Genomic DNA, 19,801 nt, shown 5'->3' on the forward strand with positions numbered 1-19,801 from the left:
CGATCCGGTAACTTAACTGTTTTACAGGTAAGACTGTGTCATTTCAGGGGTGTGGAAGCAATTTTTCCCGTAATACTTTGACGGGCGATTTTCTAAATAATAAATAGTTTATTTTCATTAACCAGAACTATCACACGAAAAAAAGGTAATAACAGATTTCACTGCTAATTCAAGGGTTTTTCTTTGGCTTGCTTTGTATTTCAGTGTCGTTTATTGCTAAACTCAGAAGTAAGTTAATGCGCTGTACACAGTGCCCTCTTCCCCCGCAGCGATCGATGAACAAAGCACGGCAACAGAGATTTCAAATTTAAAAGAAAATTTCCGGAAAAAAAAAACTGGTCACAGATTTAATACAGAATGAAAAATACGCCAAACTCAATAACAAATAATTAAGATAATACGACTATTTCATAAAGAGAAATTAATTGAAACTGAAATGTTACGTAAAAAAAGAATATGTTCATAATTTATTGCCATTTAGACGATTTTGTCCAGTGGTGCCCAAACTGGAACCCGCGGGCTACTTCCGGCCCGCGAAGTTGATCAGTTTGTCCCGTTGGTTTGCTCAACTTTACAAAATGAAAGTCGTGATTTGTCATAACATTACAAATTTGAAGACACATATTAAAATATTGATTTGTGAACATCAGATACAAACTTCACTGTAATAAAATAAGTATCTAATAATGATAACAACAATTCTTGGTTTGCAGTTTTCTTTTCCATATTTTTCCATGTTATCTAGAATAGTTTTAAAATGACAGCCATTTTGATCTGAGGGTAATAAAAGGTTGGGCACCACTGACTTGGACATTTAGTAAATGTTATAATATTTTTACGCCAAGTATAAAGATTCGCGCCAATTGTAGTTACCCGCTCACCGGATACCGAAGTTGGGTGTTTTGCATACCATTATCGGTGAAGCAACTGTGAGAGATTGTGCTTAATATTCCGAGATTTCAATTTTTATACGAACAATAAAAAAAAGTATCGGCCTTGACGAACAATGGGGTCTTTGTGGAGAGAAATTATTGGTATGAAGTAGGCATAAATTCCTTCGAAATAGATTGCAAGTGTGGCAAGAGTTAGCGAAGAAAGCATTTTATTTTGTTTTTTATTATCAAATTCTTTTTCCGCATTTACTAAGTTTATCGAATTTAAATATTGTTGGAGAACATTCATCAGAAGTGACAGTTGGCACAGGGTACTAGATGCCTTTTTAATAAAATAAATATATTAATGTATTGAAATTTTTGAAAAGTTCTCATATGAAATGCGACATAAACAGACCCTTTCTAATATTTTCTCGGAACAGTAAATGCAGTTGCAATCAAGATTAGCTCCTTATTCTGAAGATATTTTTTTTCAACATTCACAACCATATTTTCGATTTTAAAAAAATTGTGCATGTTTTTGGGTGATTTTATAGTTTTTATCATGGACATGTCAGTATTGTATCAGTGTTATACTTACTATTGCTCAGTAGCAAAATAATGTTTCAAGTCCGCACCAAAAGTGATAAAGTGCTTTAGAAATTAATAATGTAACTAAATAAAATACATTGGAAAAGACGGACTTTGCTAAAGCCAATTACATTCTAGATTCCTTTTGTGAAAGTTACACATTTAACTAGGTTATTGGGTTATTATGCGTTTTCAGGATGTTTATTCAATAAAAATGGTGTATTCTTTTTTTATATAAACAGAAACACGTTTTATTTCACAAGTCTTTCTTTTCGAACTTTCCGACTATTTTGATTTCTTTATCACGTTCCATTAATCACCGATAATAACAACCTATATTCCTTTTTGTAAAAGCAAAATATTTAATTAGGTTACTGTGCATTTTTAAGGAAAATTATACAAAAAAGTAACATCTTCCTATTTGGATAACAAAAATAAACGTTCTATTTCGAAAAAAAAATTATTTTCTAATTATCCGGTTATTTAGGTTTTTTCCTAACGTTTCATTAATCACCGAACATAAATGTAAATTTTTGACGCCACCAAAAAAAAAAAAAAACAGTGAAAAAAGGGGGAAAAAAAACGTTGTTACTCCTAAATTCTAAAATGTTTTTCCATGGATGCCTTAGGCTGCTAATGGCGACTATATCTTGCTGTCCGATGACTGAAACATTTTTCGGTTGAAAGAGAGCTCTTTTTAAGCTCAAAACACGTCTACTCTATATGTTCGCGTAGTATGAATCACAACATCACTCTGCGCTTCAATTTCCGCGTAGAGGAAAAGGTTTGTTTTTTAATACAAAAAATCCTGAATTAATATAAATTATAATTCTCATCATGCATTGCCTCGACTAATTGTCGTGCATATTTAAAAATTCCAGTGATTTTAAATATGGTTTAATGCTTTTATAAACTCGATCCTTAGCATTTTAGACCTAGCTCTACGCATTGACATGAAATATTTCTGTGTCAGCAATTTGAATATAGGAATGTTTATTATATCTGTTTTGTTCATCGTTGTGATTAATGCATAGGACAGGATGGATAATACGCTATTTGCTATCAACATGTATGCTAGTTTTGCTGCACACGTATTTTAAATAATTTTTTATGCAAATTTACGCAAGAAAATATGAATTTTCTTGCGATTTTTTTTCCTTTTTGCTTCGTCCCATAAATAGTTGCAAATCTAAAGGGGAAAATGTTGAAGAGTGCAATTTGACGCTATAAAAAACATTTTTTGTTTTTGGAGCGTATGCTGTATTTTGTCGAATTTCATGTAAATGTATTCACTGCAGACAGTATTCATAAATTCTTATAAAACGCATTTTGGGGAAAATGCAACGGTTTTTCGTCAAGATTAGCTTTAATAATTTCGATTGTTTTCGAAATGTCTCGTAATTTAAAGTCACGGTTTTACTCTGAATTCGTAAGTTGGTTTTTATTGACATTTAGAATGTCAGTTTTAGATTACACTTTCTGAAAAAAGTCGGAATTCGAGAAAGATGATTTCGATAACGTTTCCAATTTGAAGGGGTTAAGTTTCAATTCAAACGATCTTTCATTTTAAGTAAATACTGTAGCTGATTTTTCAATTTGAAGTTGAAAACTATTGCATCTCTGATTTATCTCTAAAAGAAAATCAATTTCATTTCTTCTGTACAGAATACAATGCCGTAAAGTAATGTTCATTTTTCACCGTTTCGGATTCTATAATGACTTTTCAAAGAAAGATTCATTTGGTAATAGATTGCAAACGAAGCACGAATTGCTACCAAGAGTAATTCTAGCACAAGAAAAAAAAATGTATTTTTACGCCAGATAAAGTGGTAGGAATTGTCTCCGGAATTTCCCTTCTGAGACTTTCCGTCGCTTAGGAAAGACCGAGTTTAAAATTTTATTTTGACTTGTATTTCACAAATTTTTTTAATGTGAAAAATATATCTACATGGTTTAGTTCAGATAAAGTGGAAAAAACCTCAGACGGTTATATATATATATATATATATATATATATATATATATATATATATATATATATATATGATAAAATCCCCCGACACTCTTTGTAACTTCAAAACATCAAAAACATAGCAACCGCAAAAAAGAATACTTCATAGAATCCTCTTTTTTAAAGACAAGACAAATCGCTTCTCAAACGTACTGGCTTTTTTTTTTTAACAAATACCAACTTTATTTTCAGTAACGATTTTAACCCATTATGGACAGTAAACTTTGCGTTAGATTATGATCATTTTTACTCATGAAACTATTAAGTACTGACTTAAATAACACATAATAGTACTTTGTAGAAATTAGTTCAGTACTTTTTTTTTTGAAAATGGATGCGGCATGTGTGTATGTACATGCGAAATGCATAACCGCGAGTATTTTCCAAAATTCTTTAAAAAATAAGTTTGACATTATCACGGGTGAACGAACAATCGAATTATGAAGGTAATACATCACAAAAATAAAATAAGATTATAGTTTTTTTTCACATCACGGTTACGATTTACTGTATTATTTGTGTCTCCTTGTGTAAACCTTACCCATTTTTTATTCTTAGATGTATAGTGAAGTGTTTTAAAAAGAAATATTCAGTTTAACTGTGTTTGAAATTGAACGTTCTTGAGAGATATGCCAAAACTCTAAAAGAGCATTCATCTTTCAAAATTTCTGTTCACAGATTGCGACAGAAAAGAAATAATTATCAACAATCACTTCAATCCGAGTAATCTTTCACTTAAATAAGCATACGGGTGCAACGAAAGCATTCAAGATGCTCCGTTGCGAATAAGTGACTACAGAAAAGTAAGTGAGCGAAACTTGTAATACGAGGGAAAGTGATATAAATTCTACACATGGCATTACCACGGGCGAACAAACAATCGAATTATAAAACGAATTCTTCCAGTTAAAAAAGGAAAAAAAAAAAACGAGCTGATGTGTGCATCACATGACTTCCTTTTACACCAATTTAATGTTATTTCCCTATTATTGCAATTTTAAAGTGATTCTCTAACTCTCTAAATATCACCAACAATGGCCACATTAAAACTAGATTTTAAAACAAAATCGCCAAATTTGTCGCCAAGTTGGCAACATAACTTGGCGACGAAAAGACTGCCGATAAATCGCCAAGTATCCGCCAAATTATAACACCACTTGAGTTTGCATCGAAATTAACAATGAATTCCCTCCAAAAAGGTGCAAAAAACCCCTTTAGAAGCACCCGAATCAACCGAAAGGGGAGGTGCACAACTAGATCCCACTAGGAGTCTACGTACCATGTTTCAACTCTCTAGGACATACCGTTCTTGAGTTATGCGACATACATACACACATACGCATATACATACGTACATACAGACGTCACGAGAAAACTCGTTGTAATTAACTCGGGAAACTCCAAAACGGATATTTCGGGCATCTATACGTTCTTAGGTACATATGTACGTGTGGTCGGGTCAAGAAAATACTCAGCATTCATTTGGGGGTGAGCAAAATGGAAATTAAGGCCGATTTTTGAGTGAAATTTTTTTTGCGAATACAGTATTTTGTAAAAGGAAGTTATAAAAAAAAAAATACATATTCGTTTTCATCACAGTTAAAATTTTACTGTGTTTTGTGTTTCTCCTTGTGTAAACCGTATCCATTTTCAATTCCTCTATGTTTTGTGAAGCCTTTTTTTTTTTTTTTCTTTTTAGCTAAATGTTCAGCTAAATAGAAACATTCAATTTAACTGTGTTTGAAATTGAATGGTTTTGAGAGCTTTTCAAAATCCGAAAAAAAGGAAAAAAAAAATATTTTTGAAAATTAGTGTTCACGTATTGCAACATAAAAGAAACGATCACCAATCACTCTTAAGTCGAGTAAGCTTTCATTTAAATAAGCGTACGAGTGCTACGAAAGCATCCAAGAAGCTCCGTTGCGAATGAGTAACTACAGAAATGTAAGTGAATGGAAATTGTAAAGGGAGGAAAAGTAACATAAATTACAATTCTGCCGTGACGACGGGCGTACTCATTACACGGTGTAGTGTAAAGAATCGTCTGAATAATTCAATAGAATTGTTATAAAATAATGAATGGTTCTGGAAGTTATTGTCAGTTTAAGCCTTAACGTTATTTTTTTCTCTAAAAACCGAAAATTTGAGCCTGTCGCTATTTCAGCCTCAGTGATTGCTTATGATTAAGTTCAATTGTACACTGTCACTGATCCCCCGAGAATGCCAGGTTTTATTGTCCATTCATCACACAGATGACTTTTTATTAAAACCTTGCTCGCTGATAGTCTTATTGTGTTGAAAGTGGGTAGTGCAATGATTGTTTCTTGTCGAAGTTATTTTATTTTTATCGCTCTTGGAATAAAAGAACTAAAGTACAAAAAGACAAGTTTATCGATAAATTGATATAAATCATGTTAATGAGGCACACGTATTGCATTTAATAATTGATTTTTCACTTTTATCGTACGTTCTTCCATACAGCAAAGTCACTTCTTCTGCCTTGAAAAGGGGGTTCCTTGTAATTCCGAAACATGTAGTTGATGTTATAGGGACTGATACCAATTTGAGAACACAGCCGTAGTAGTACGGAGTGTCCGAAAAAGGACGCATTTTAAAATTAGTAGAAAAGCAACCAATTGTCACATGAATATGCACTAAGTGCCGTAATATTTCACTGGTTCAAGAACTTCTTATGACATCGAAAAAAAAATTAAAAAGTAAAAAGTGATTTTATCACTTTTAAACTGCACAGTTCAAAGAATCGCTGTATTGTCACAGTAAGAGAAGCAAAATTCATGTAAGTAGTTTAATAATTCAATTAAATAAAAAACAATACCTTTCATTAAAAGAGTTATAAGTTCCCCGTGTGTTGCTCTAACTACATCTCAACGACACTTAAGTTCATCCCATGTCCACAAATGGTACACATGTTGAACTCTGGTAATGAAAGGTACTGCTTTCTGTTTAGAAAAAATATAAAATACCTCACATTAAATTTGTTTTTCGTACCGTGGCGATACTGCGATTACTTATTATTGCACTTTTTTCTTTTTCTCCTCCCATTTTTCTTACCCAACCACATGACAATTTGCTGCTTTTTTATGAATTTTTAAAATCTGTCAAAGACTTTTCGAACACCCTGTATATTTTTTTAGTATTAAGTATCGGGAACCTAGTCGTATACCAGATAGTATATCACTATCCGATTTAAAAGTGAAAAATATCGAGTTTTAACGAGTAACACTCAGGGTTGTGTGAGAGGGAAAAGGTAACTTATTAGAAAAGTGAATGAACTAAATAGTTCAAGTTGTAAGTGAGCCTTAAAGAAGTGTAATGGTATTTTTTTCTCGAGAAACTAATAAACAGTTATCCAATTGAAACCCTCAGAAAAAAAAAAAACGATTAAATTGTTCATTGAATGACAGTTCAAAAGTTACAATTTATATGCTCTTACCTATGTTTAACTTTAAGTCATTAGCTTACACAATTTTTGTATTGCTCATTGTATTGCGATCTGCCCCTGTGTTTAACTCCTATCCCCAATCCCCCTCGTGTCTAGTATATGGGATATTGAAAAAAGATTTAATCATTTAACTGATATAGAATACTACAATCTTTTGAAATCTCATGGTCCTTTTTTCTCAAGATAAAATCCCTTTTTTTTAAATTATTTGAGCACCTCATACGAAATTTGTAATACTATTTTTCGCCTTTTATAAAATATATTTTGTTAAGAACTAATTTTAAAATTTTCTGGTAATATTCAAAAGTGAAAGTATCAGAAAATATTTTCTTACCTAGGAATAAACGAGCATATTAAAAAGTTCAAATGATGAGTTACTTTTCTTCCCATACAAAAGGCATTAATTGATCGTATATTGGTTAGTAATTGCTCAGTAATAGGGGCATTCCACGGTATTTTGGACATTATGTAGAGTCCGTAACGTGACCTTTTTTTGCCATAACTTTTTAATTTACCGTTGGATTTGCAAATTATTTTAATTTGAGCTAGTGTGTTGGTAGGAAAAGATCAAAATAAAATAACATGCTAATCAAACAGCAAATTAAAAAGTTATGGCAAAAAAGGTCACGTTACGGACTCTACATAAATGTCAAAAATACCTTGGAATGCCCCAATATACATTAGCATCCATTGTGACATTTAAGGATGATTGTAAACATTTTAAGGTTTCACTTGTGTTTTGTATGTATGAATGATGTTACGAAGCAGAGAAAAATATTTTTGCTTACATAGTTCAGCGAAAATATTGCTATTTGAAATAGGAGCCTCATAGACATGTGATGCACACATCAGCTCGTTTTTTATTATATTTGTATCCATAAAGATACGGTTAAATTAAGCTACCAGGATTCCAAATTATTTTATTGTTAGCTTCCAACCTTTATAAGTATTAGTTTGATAGTTTTTACTTTCTTTTACAAAAAAGGAAGTATTGTACTCGCGAAAATATTTTCACCCAATAATCGACCTTAATTTCCATTTTTCTCACCCCCAAATGAATGTTGACGTTTTTTCCAACCCGATCACACTTTGATATGTGCCTAGGAACGTATAGATGCCCGAAATATCCGTTTTGGAGTTTCCCGAGTTAATTACAACGAGTTTCTCGTGACGTCTGTATGTACGTATGTATGTGCGTATGTGTGTATGTATGTCATATAACTCAAGAACGGAACGTCCTAGAAAGTTGAAATTTCGTACGTAGACTCCTAGTGGGGTCTAGTTGTGCACCTTCTGTTTTAGTTGCATTCGGATGTTCCAAAAGGGGTTTTTGCTCCTTTTTGAGGGGAAATCATTGTTAATTTCGATGTAAACTCAAGTGGTGTTATAATTTAGCGGACACTTGGCGATATATCGTGAGTCTTTTAGTCGCCAAGTTTTGTCGCCAACTTGGCGACAAAATTGACGATTTATTTATTTATTTATTTTTTTAATGTGGCTTCAATTTGGCCACTGTTGATGATATTTAGAGAGTAAAGTATTGAATCATATTAAAACTGCCAATGAAGAGAAAATGACATTAAATTGGAGTAAAATGAAGTCATGTGATACACACATCGTCTCGTTTTTTTTTTTTTTTTGGTTTGTTTACACACAGGTACATCATTTCTGTACAAAGAACTTGTATAGCATTTTTGAATTTCACTACATTCCTTGAATCTTTTTGATTACGAAATAGCTTCATGAATATATTATTTCAAATGGATGAATACAAATGATACTACTATTATTTCATTTTTACATCTTTTGATTTGTATTGATTTTTTTTAAATTTCACTTTCAGCTTGCTACTCACACGCCGACGCACAGGATTGCATGTCAAAGAATGGCACTTATTTCAACCGCACTTGCTTCGACGCTGATTATTCACTGGCTCACAACCTCAGCTTTCTTGTGAAAAATATGACCAAGAAACCACCAGCAGAAGAGTATTTTTCGTAAGTACTTTTCTCTTTTTAGTTAATCCTGCTTAAAAAACGTGTGGACGTTAAAACACTACCCAGCAAAAAAAAAAAAAAAAAAATCTTCTATTTCCTATTAAGAGAAGAAAAGCACGTGGAACTGTTAGAATTATTCAGTGCCGTTGAGAGCCATGATGACCTCCTTGTCAGTTTTGTCACCAGGCTACCTTCCCCCATGAAACTTTTTAAACTTTACTAGTCCCATTCTGAGTCGGGCTTCACCAATGTCCGCCCCCTAGTTTCCGACTAGGCTGCAATGCCCTCTCCTCGGTCCTGGAACTATTTGAGAATCATTCAAATAGATTAATAAAGTTGTCTTAGTATCTAATCAGAAATATATAAATGATCAGTCGTGGTAAATAGAAAAAAAAATAAATTATCTCAGTTGTGGTGATTTTTCAAACTTAATTATCTCAATCGTGGTGATTTTTGAAACTTAATGTTCGGTGCTTGAAGACTGGACAACATAAAGAAGGTGTTCCGAGAGTTTCGTTTATTTCCAAACAATTGTGTAGCCCCCCCCCCCCCGTTTTTTTTTTTTAAAGATAACATTGAAATAAGTTTTTTAGTGGTGGGATCTTTTACTATCCTGACCACCACGTCCACTATTTCAGAAAAACTGGTTTTAACTACCGTTATTTGGCATCTGGAAGTTACTACAAGCCTTTAGTCATGAATTTTGCCTTCCCTGCTATTTCTAATGAACACTTTGTGTTTCTTACTCCCCATATATGCTGTCTACTGGGGCTAGGGATTGCAATACCGGACCAAAAATGCAATAACGGTATTCGGTATTTTTTTTAACTTAAAACCGGAATACCGGTATTAATACCGGTATTAGAAATTTCCCAAGAAACATTCAAAACCATATTTCAGCACCATATTGTATTATTTTGTTAAAAACGTGCATTATTTTCTTATTGAGAACAAATATAAAATAAAGGAACAAATATCACAGTAAAAAATCAATAATATCAAAGAAACACAATGCATCTATTTAATTTTCACGAAGCACAGTATTCATTTTACCGAACAAATTTCCTGCAGTTGAAAATATTATTTCTGAATTCACGCAGGTCAGTGGTACTGTTAATAATGCTCGATACACCCCCTGTAGTTGTTTGAAAGTTGTTTTATCTTAAAATAATTTGGCCTTTTACTTGTTGGTTATGAAAAAAATCATTTTTATGAGATATGTATTGTGGGTAGTTTTTTTTTATAAATATTTATAGCTAATTGTATTTGTCCTTCGAGTGACAATTCTTTTCCAGTATTAACATCGTGTTCAGTGATTTCCTCTTGGTCAGAATAGGTTTGTACTTGCTTTTTATTAACCATTTGGTTTGAAATTTACAATGAATTTGATCATTTTTATTTTCATAGTTTTCGTTTTCCTTTCGAAATTCTTTGCAATTATGTAAATATCTAAAAATATGTTCCAACTGATTATGCCTTATTACTTTACAAATGTTTAAGGCATTATAAATATTATCTCACTTAGTTATAAACTGAATAACGAGACAAAACAGCACACTAATACCGGCAACAACAAATTACTATTTGTTATAAAGGGTATTCTGTTTTAACCTGCAAGATCTTTGTTTCCGCAACCGTTAGTCCTAGATGTATACTTCCAATTGCAAAAGGGTTCAAAATCAGATGCGGAGATAAGAAGTTGAAAGTTCGGAACAAAAATAAAAATGAGTCACAAAACCCAAAATTTAAGTTTTTGTATGGGCCCTAGGTCCCCTTACTTATGTTTAGCGAAATAATCTCCATTGAAAACTGCAAAACCTCAAACAATTTGAAAAACAGCACTCTGCACACACATAATTTTAGAAATTTTTAAACTGCTATATTTTCAACAAAAAGGTGTTATTGACGACGAGTGTAAAGTGGTGGAAGTCACAAAACGCTTTGTTTCGGTGAATATAGGTCGTACTAATCTTAAACTTTTTGTGTTGGAATTGTTTTTCAATGAAGATTATTTCCCTAAATATAAGTTAGGGGACTTGGGGCCCGTATGAAAAGTTTAATTTTGCATTTTTTGACTCATTTTTCTTTTTGCTTCAAACTTTCAATATCTTGACTCTGCATCTGATTCTGGAAATTTTTGCAATGAGAAGTATGCATCTAGAACTAACGATTGCGAAAATAGAAAAGTTCTGAAAAAAAAAATGTTGCCTCCTGTCCTCCACCTATCGATTTTTTCTCAGACTAATTGCCAATTTTTTCCATCTATTCCTCCGAATTCCAGCTATAAGATATTACATGGATGTTATTTTAGATGCTGTATTATAAATTTAATCGATTTTCTTCGCTTTCATATTACCCTTTGCATCTAATTTCTTCACACAGATTAACTTCATAAATTAGAAAGGAATCATTTTTCAACGGTAAATAATGCATGCAATTAAACTTTAACTTTTTTCAGACTTTTCTTTTTTAAGAGACTTGACAGTTTTATTAAATGTTCTTTAATAGATATAAGACAATGTCTGTTCACAAAAAACGTGCACAAAGGATTAAGAAAAAAAAAGAACGATGAAGTAGTCGCATCTTGAACGATGAAGAAATCGCATCTTGATATTAAAACATCAAGAAAAGCAATTACAATATGAAACTGTCAACATTAAAACCCCAATTTTAAGACACGAAACACATTTCTCTACATTACGTTGTAAATCAAGAGTGATTGAAAAAAGTAATTTTAATGCAGAATTTGTCTAATAGATGACGATAGCAGGTTTAATGTTTGGTAGAGGAAATCTAAAAGAAGAAAGGCGTTGCACGTTATTGAGAACCTGCTTTTAAGGTGTAGTTAGATAAGTCCAGGCTTTTCATTCAGCTTCTTTTCTTGCTTTTTGATTTCGCATTTTAAAACAATAATGTGATTTCGATAATCGTAGATAAATTTTAGACTTAATGATGTTCAATAATTCCAAACATTTGTCAAGATTTGTTTATACCAATTACGTAGTAAATTGCGATTGACATGAACGTTTTATCGATTTGATATTTTTACACTTGTTGGTCTGACATCATTTTTGTATTGTAAATATTGTGTTGAATTGCAATAACTTATGTCGTTGAGATGATCGATATTATTTAGCCAGAAAACAACATTGTATACCATACGCGGGGAATACCCTAAACAGTATTTCCAAAATAGTACCTTTTTTTTCTTTTTTTAATTCAGTTTTCATTTCATTTTCCCTTTTTTCTGTTCCTTTTTTCTTAGAGTTTTATTAATATGAAGGTAAAATTTTACTATATCAATTTAATGAAATGGGCTGAACAATTAATTGCGAAATTGATATGGACGATTGCCGACAGGGCGCAGTTTGCCATAACATTGGGGAAAATATTGCAGAGTAAAGTGTAAATTATCCTTTTAACGCACTGCATTTTCTCAGAGGCGGCATTTAAGTAGTCTGTAATGGCACCTTAAATGAAAGACAAGTACTTCATCTACAATACTATATAAAATGAAAGACGTCTTCTAACAACGGGAGATTTTACTAATTCAGGAGCCCATACATCAATGAATTTTTCAGAGCAACTTTGATTATCACGCAACTATGTGAAACACTAGTCGACCGCACTTTACTTCGAATCGTTTCATAAGGCATTTCGTTCTTTGAAAATTTCAAAGAAAGAACATTATGAAGAAAAATCGAAAAAAGTAAGCGCACAAGAGAAGGCGTGGAATTTGAAGACATCAGTAACAAACCCTCGTTAAATACCACGTTGTGATAATTTGATCATCGCTGACCTTTTGGTTGTACGTATTTTCAATGCAAACATAAATTTCATTAAAAGTGTGGCTGAGTGACTCGTGAAAAAGCAGTAATTGGTACGGATTCGAACTGGCGCCATCCTGATTAACAGCATGACACTCCAACAAACCTAGCAATTACGCCTTCCTTTTCGAATGCTATTCATTGAAGCAAATGTGTAATAAAAAACAGAAAAAAAAGCTTTTTGCTGAAAAAAAAAATCTTGCGACTACATGTTTTGTCATTAGCCTGCATGATACGAATTAAAATTATTCGTAAAACCTGGAATTTGATTAAAGAATGAGGAAGATCTCACAATTTCCCATAGCAGGCTGCTTTAACCGTTACGACTTAAATGCCCACACATGTTTTTCTTTTAATCGAACACTTAAACTTCAAAACCAACACCAGTTGAACTGAGTCCGTTTTTCACGTGTAATTTTACAAACGTAGACAAAATGTTTTTTTTTTTTTTTTTTTTTTTTTTTTTTTTTTTTTCCCCCAGCCAAAAGCAGAGGAGTGGAAAATGATTTCTTACTAATGAAGTTGACAATAATTTTTGTTTTATATCGCATACGAATAAATAATTGAAGGTTTACTGGGTGAAACTCGTAATTTCAATTTGGCGTTGTATTTTTTTCATTTGGTAAATGAAAATATTTTTCTGCACAAAAAGGATTCCCTTCAGGTAAATTTAATACTTTTTTATGCGTACATTATACTTAGTGGTCTGGACGGAGTCAAAGCTTAGAAAAAAAGGGAAGAACACCCTTCGATTAACAGTCAACTTATTTAAATGATAACTGTAGCCAGCATAAAGGAGTCGAAGCAGCAAGTAGCTTTCCCATTGCATTTATTTTATTACGTGTGTTATCTGTTGTATGTTATGAGTACATGTAATACGTAATATTAAACTAAATTTGCTATTATGTCGGACAGCCCGGGCTTGGCCGAAGGTCAGATAGTTTACAGCCGAACTCTCTACCGAAAAAAACTTAGTCCAGTGCTTTTAAGCTTTATTAAAACAAAATAATAAAAATAAAAAACATAAAATAAACACAGGCTGATTTTTTTTTCCCTGCCGAAAGCGGCGCAAAAAATTAGAAAATTGTATTAGAACTTTGCTATAAAAAAAAAAAAAAAAAAAAAAAACTGCAAAAGAACTACAGGCTGCATCAAGGTTTTGCAACAGCAAGGGGCGTTTCCGAAAACTGTATTTTTAGACCGTATGTCTTTTTTTGTCTTAGGCGGCCTGATAAATTTTAAAATGAGGGGGGACTTTCTTCAAGAAATAAGAAAGATCTTGCATACTGACAGAAAAATTATCCACAGAAATAAGATATAAGATAAGACATTGAAAGGAAGTGTTTTTTTTATTGAAATTTTTTACGATTTATTATCACAGGCTGCTTGAACCGTTATGACTTAGATGGCAGCACGTGTTCATCATTTAACAGCACGGTTAAAGTACAAAATAATTTGAACTAAGTTCGTTTTTAAGCGTAGTTTTTCGAATGTAGTAAAAATGTGATAGGCTATTTGTTTTTTGCAAAAAGAAGAAAAAAAAAATATCCTTCAAATTGAGGTAGTAATTTTTTTATTTTTACAAAGAGTCGAAAACTCATTAGAAAAATCTATATTTCAATCTGCAATTTATAATTTTTTTCTGAACAAAAAATAATTCCATTGTAGTCTGAAATCTTAAACCTGATACTTATCTTTTCGCTCACATTATGCTTTAATTTTCTTTTTTGATGCAGATTGTGCGGACGTGGGTCCGAACACTCATTCTCTTGGTTACAAGTAGAACGCTCAGCCGATCGAGTCATTCAGCTCCATAGGTGACAGTGCAAGTTGAAGTTATAAATTTAACCGAAAACCTCATTCTGGTTCTTTAAAACAGGTTTTTTTGACCGAAAAAAACAATTTTTAAACCGTGGGTCTATTTTTCGTCATTAGCCTGCACGATAAGCTTTAAAATAAGGTGTAAATCAAAGAAATCGATCAAAAATAGAGGAAGATCTCGCGTAGAACAAAAAACAGGCTACATAAATAATATATAAGGATTTAAGATAAATGAATACCTTTGTCCTAAACAGTAAAGTAATGTAAAGTAACAACGTCTAAAAAACACAAATTCGCAGATTACTGCAGCCATATGTTTCGGCGTTTCAGGGAACGCCTTTTTCAATGCAAAACGTAGTGAGCTTATGGATGAAAAGACATACGAAAAATCTTTTGACGGATGTCGTGATGTGTGTTTTTGTTTTGAGGTAAAAATTTCCTCTTTTGATTATTAATTGTTGATTTATCTTCTTTCGTCTTTCTTTTGGATTTTAGGTGTTGCGTTTAATTTATTCAAGAATTTTTGATTTGCCGTTTTTTTCTTTAAGAACGATTATTTTGACGGGAAGTTTGACAGTATTTTTGTTTCTCTTATTTGAAGCCTGATTGTTGAACATGCGTCACTTGACATAACTTTTATTTTCGAGATAGACAGTGCAAAGCCGGTTAATACAGCTATTATCTTCTTCAAAAACTAAGTGTATTGAGCATTAAAACAAATACGGTTATTTATGATGGTTTTGGATCAATTTATTTTACTATGACCACTTTACCCCATCCCAGGTCATTGACTCACATGAAAAATAAAATATCATTAAGGTATTTAAATCAATTTTTTTCTTCCGAAAATTCAGTGCAGTGTGTTCTTTATTAATGTAATGTAAAATAACGACAAAAAATTGAAGTTTTAAAAGAAATTTCTGCATTTACTATTTACTCAAATTGAGAAAACTATTTTATGACCACTTTACCCCACCAGACCCTATTAATTAAACATACAATAACAATAATGCAATTACTTTTACCTAAAAATTTCTGTGCTCCATCGGAATAAAGCAGAAAGTAAAAAGGTTCGAAATGAATACATTATACTGCCTGAGAAAAAAGATATTTGAGATTAAGAGTTCTAAATTTAAATATGAATGTAATTTGAAAAATAAAAAAGCGATTTCATCACAAGTGCATCCATACAATGTTCCAAACTGCTCACCGTTCATAAGAACTGTTGTTCATTTTTTAGGTGAACGAACAGGAGCGTTCATTTTAAGGATTTGTTCTTTTTGACCCGTTCGTTCACGAACGACACATCTCTAGCTTCAACCCTTTGAACTCCTTGGATAAGTCATCCAAACGGCACTGAGGTCTCAACGGCACTGAGCTTACTGATTACTTCTATTGAATGTTTAGTTTGTTATTTACGCCCATTTATTCGCTTAAAGATGACAGTTTTGTATTTTTGATAAAAATTACCATGTGGCTGGAAAAATGGGGTAATTTTTCTTTAAAATGCAAGCAGATAAGAGAAAATAACATGATTTATCTGGTAAGAGTAACATGCTGACTAGAGGAACTTTTTTGTATTGAAGCTCACAGCAAATACCGTATTTAAGAGCAACCTGGATTTTTTTTTTTACAACACATACTAACGACAGAGAAAAATCCTCTTTGTCAAGTACAAAATTCATTATTAAAAACTAAAATGCAAAATTAAATTGTAAGTTAGGGTAGAAAGGATGAAGTGCTTAAGAACATGGGATCACTTGGGCGAGATTCCAATCTTTGAACAGGCCTGGCAGAAAGAGGGAAACCGACAGCCTTCACGATGGACCCTCCCCTTCCCAGAGTCCTTGCTTTGAGTCATTCACGCAAAAAGAATCTTTTCAATAACAATGTATTGTTATTAACAATAGCTGAATGAAATCCTCATATATAGCCAATGGTCGAGTAACCCACGCCACTGCATGATAATTTGATAATATGTTTTGGTAATGTTTAAAATGCAGGGAAAGGTTTTATTGTGACAAGGCTGAACTGGATCCGGTAACTTATTTGTTTTACTGGTAAGACTCATTTCAGGGGAATGAAGAAACGAAAACAATTAACGCTATCTACTGGAGTTTAGGATTAATCCACTGGAATTAGGGTTACAATTTCAACTATTACAATGTAAAAACCCAAGTTAGGTACGGACCATGTGGGATTTTCCACATCTCCCACATGGCCAGTCCGCCCCTGGGCGTAATCTTCTTATCTATAATTGCCGATGATCGAGTAAGCCGCGTGTTTCAACAATGAAACTCGCGCCATTGCATGATAATTTTATAATATGTTCCGGGAATGTTTAACATGCACGGAAAGGCTTTATCGTGACAAATCTGAACTTAACGGTTATTTAACTCTTTAACTGGTAAGACTGTCATTTCAGAGAAATAAAGAAACGGAAAAGGGGTCAACAATGAACGCGTTCGGCTGGAATTTAGGGTTAATCCACGAGAGTTAGGGTTAAAATTTATACTGTCAAAATATCACCAAACAGGCAATGGCTTCATTCAAATGTAGAAACAATTTTTACTCGTCATATATTGACTGGTGATTTTCTAGTTACATAATAAAAATCTGATGAAAATTTCTCAGCAGCAAATGAAATCGATAAAACGTTGTAGAAAAATTTTGATTGATTTCCTACTCGTCGTTTGGCAAATGCTCTAAAGTTTATTTAGTAACGTAGACATAGGAGGAAATGGAGGAGAGTCTTAACAAAGTCACATGATAGTGTCTATAAGCAAAAAAATCAATTGCACAGTAAAAAAGTAGAGTTAATTTTGATGGCAACGATATCCATTGTTTTTAAGCCTACTTAGTTGTGTACTAAATTAAGCCGAATTTCAAAAAAAAAAATCGTAATTTCTATTCTTAAAACAGTTAAAAAAGGGTACACGCTGCATGTAATTTATATAATGTTATATCAACAAGTAGATACATGTCACTTATTTCCTTTTTTCGACCCGTTCAGACTCAAGATATTTTAGACAGGTGTACAGTGAGGGCAGGTTGGAGTTTATGTATAAAACATCTTGTGCTTTTGCATAAGATTGAAAATATTGGGTGTTCTACCAGTAGGTAATCTATTGTTCTAGTTTTCTAGTTATTCGGTGTAGATGACACCTCATGAAATCATGTGATCTTTATATGTAATGTAAGTAGAGTCATTTACTGAGTAACTAGATTATTTGAGCGGTAGATGCAAAATGTTTCTTAAACCAGTCTCAATTGATGCAAATTGTGTTTACTGCCAAAAAGCTTTATTTAATAGAAAATTTTAAATATTTGTTGCGATAAAAATTTTGCCTACCCATATTTCAAAAGCTTTTGTACGGTTTAAATTCCGAAAGTGCAAGATAATTTGATCTGGAAACTTCGCTCATTTGGTTTTTTAAGTTTGAAGTTCATCGTTGCGAAATAATATGATTCTTGCTCATATTTTCAATGTTTTTGTGAAATTTAAGCGGAAAAAGTGCATCATACTTTTCTCAGATACTAACAATAGTTGACATCAAAACAATAAGAAAAATAATTTCTACAATATATTTTTATTATGGATTTCAGGCATTCTAAATTTAATCACGATGTAACGTTCGCAAGTTCTTTTATTACTAATAAAAGGGGGAGGGAAGCTTTTTCTTTTTTTCCCCTGTTCCACTGCCTTTTTTTCTCCCTAACCTAGAAGTTTTTGCTGTTTTTAGTTTTACATTCATTTTACAGATTTTAATATCTTCCTTTTCTTTTTGCTTTTATTTGTCAATCATACTTTCGTTTTAAAACACGCATTAGTAATTAAAACTGCACTGCATTCCTTTGCGTTTTAGTTATTGAATTATTCTCTTACTTTTGAATGGTCAACTACTAGTTAAAATAAATGTAGTATATTTTTATTTCAGAAAAGAAAAAAAAAGGCAATTCGTTCTTTTTTTTTCACCTTTGTAAGAATATTCAATGTGATCTTAACTTTGTATTTATCATAAAAGATACGTTCCTTAGGTGACTCGTACCGGTGGGCAAGGGGGAAACTGCCCTCTCACTTCTAAACGTAAAAGAGCCTTGCCCCCTCACTTTTCATAGTTAATAATTAATGATTGATTAAAAAATGAATTTTTGGGTGGATGGTTTTACTTTACGAAAGTAAACACAAAAAATTCCAAATAAATCAACTTTTCTCATGTTGTGTCATAAAAATGGAACTTGAAAATGGAAGTAGAAAGTTTACGGTGGGCCATCCGTCCCAATTTTTGATGCCCTATTCCTTATTTATAGAGGTAATTAGGTCAATAATATTAAAGGCCAGTAATATAGCACAATTGTACGAAATGAAAATCAGCTTCTGGGGCCACGTCCTCTAACTCTTTAACTTGTTTTGACCCCTACCCCACTCTTTCGGCGCTCTAGCCGCCTATGATATATATGTTCAGTAGTTCAGTACAATTATGTTACGTTTATATTTTTGTTCTCTCTTTTCAGACGGTATGTTCTTGGTGAATCCTCTGGCATTGAAGAAACGGGAGGTATCCGATGGACACTTGTTCTCTGTCTCATATTAGCTTGGGTTATCGTTTTTTTATGTCTTAGTAAAGGAGTCCAGTCTTCAGGAAAAGTGAGTACTAAATTTGAAGTTCAATATTAACTATTTTTCAAAGCATATATGTAGTGAATAGATAGATAGGCATAGTAATCTCGAAAACATTTTTGGGCTGAATGGGGACCGAAAACTGACTGAATTTTCTAGATGTGGTCGGATTATCAAGACTATTTTAATATGGTTATCATGAAAATTGAAAATAGATTTTTCAAGTCACACACCCTCTTATAATTTTCTATTTGTGTCAAAAAAATGTAAAAATAGTTTTACATAATTTAAACAACGGCAACTGGTCCCGACTTGCGTTTGAATTAACTGGAACTTGTGCAGTAGACCGAATAAAAAAACAAAACAAAAAAATAAAGCTACTGTTAGAGAATCGAAATTTCATGTTAAGCATCCCTATAGTCCCACAAACATGTTTATTAAAATTTTAAAATATTTAGTTTTCTCGCACTGGGCCAAACATTCATAATTATCTTTTAAAAAAATCTTTTTTTTCTGTGCATTTTTTTTAAATGCAAGTTAAATTATATATATATATATATATATATATATATTAAATTCGTTATTTGTTTGCTTTTGC

At 32.3% G+C, this 19,801-nt stretch overlaps 1 protein-coding gene across 1 annotated transcript in view; it reads left to right on the forward strand.

Moving 5' to 3' along the window:
- LOC129230354 (sodium-dependent proline transporter-like) overlaps window positions 1-19,801 on the forward strand; it is a 242,696-nt gene that overhangs the window by 185,488 nt on the left and 37,407 nt on the right. Inside the window, exons 5-6 of the mRNA XM_054864755.1 lie at window positions 8,781-8,934; window positions 19,098-19,230. Of these exons, the coding sequence (XP_054720730.1) occupies window positions 8,781-8,934; window positions 19,098-19,230 (287 nt within the window). The remainder of the gene's footprint in view (window positions 1-8,780; window positions 8,935-19,097; window positions 19,231-19,801) is intronic.

Source organism: Uloborus diversus, chromosome 1, assembly GCF_026930045.1.
Source record: "Uloborus diversus isolate 005 chromosome 1, Udiv.v.3.1, whole genome shotgun sequence".
In the NCBI taxonomy this organism is placed as follows: Eukaryota; Metazoa; Arthropoda; class Arachnida; order Araneae; family Uloboridae; genus Uloborus; species Uloborus diversus.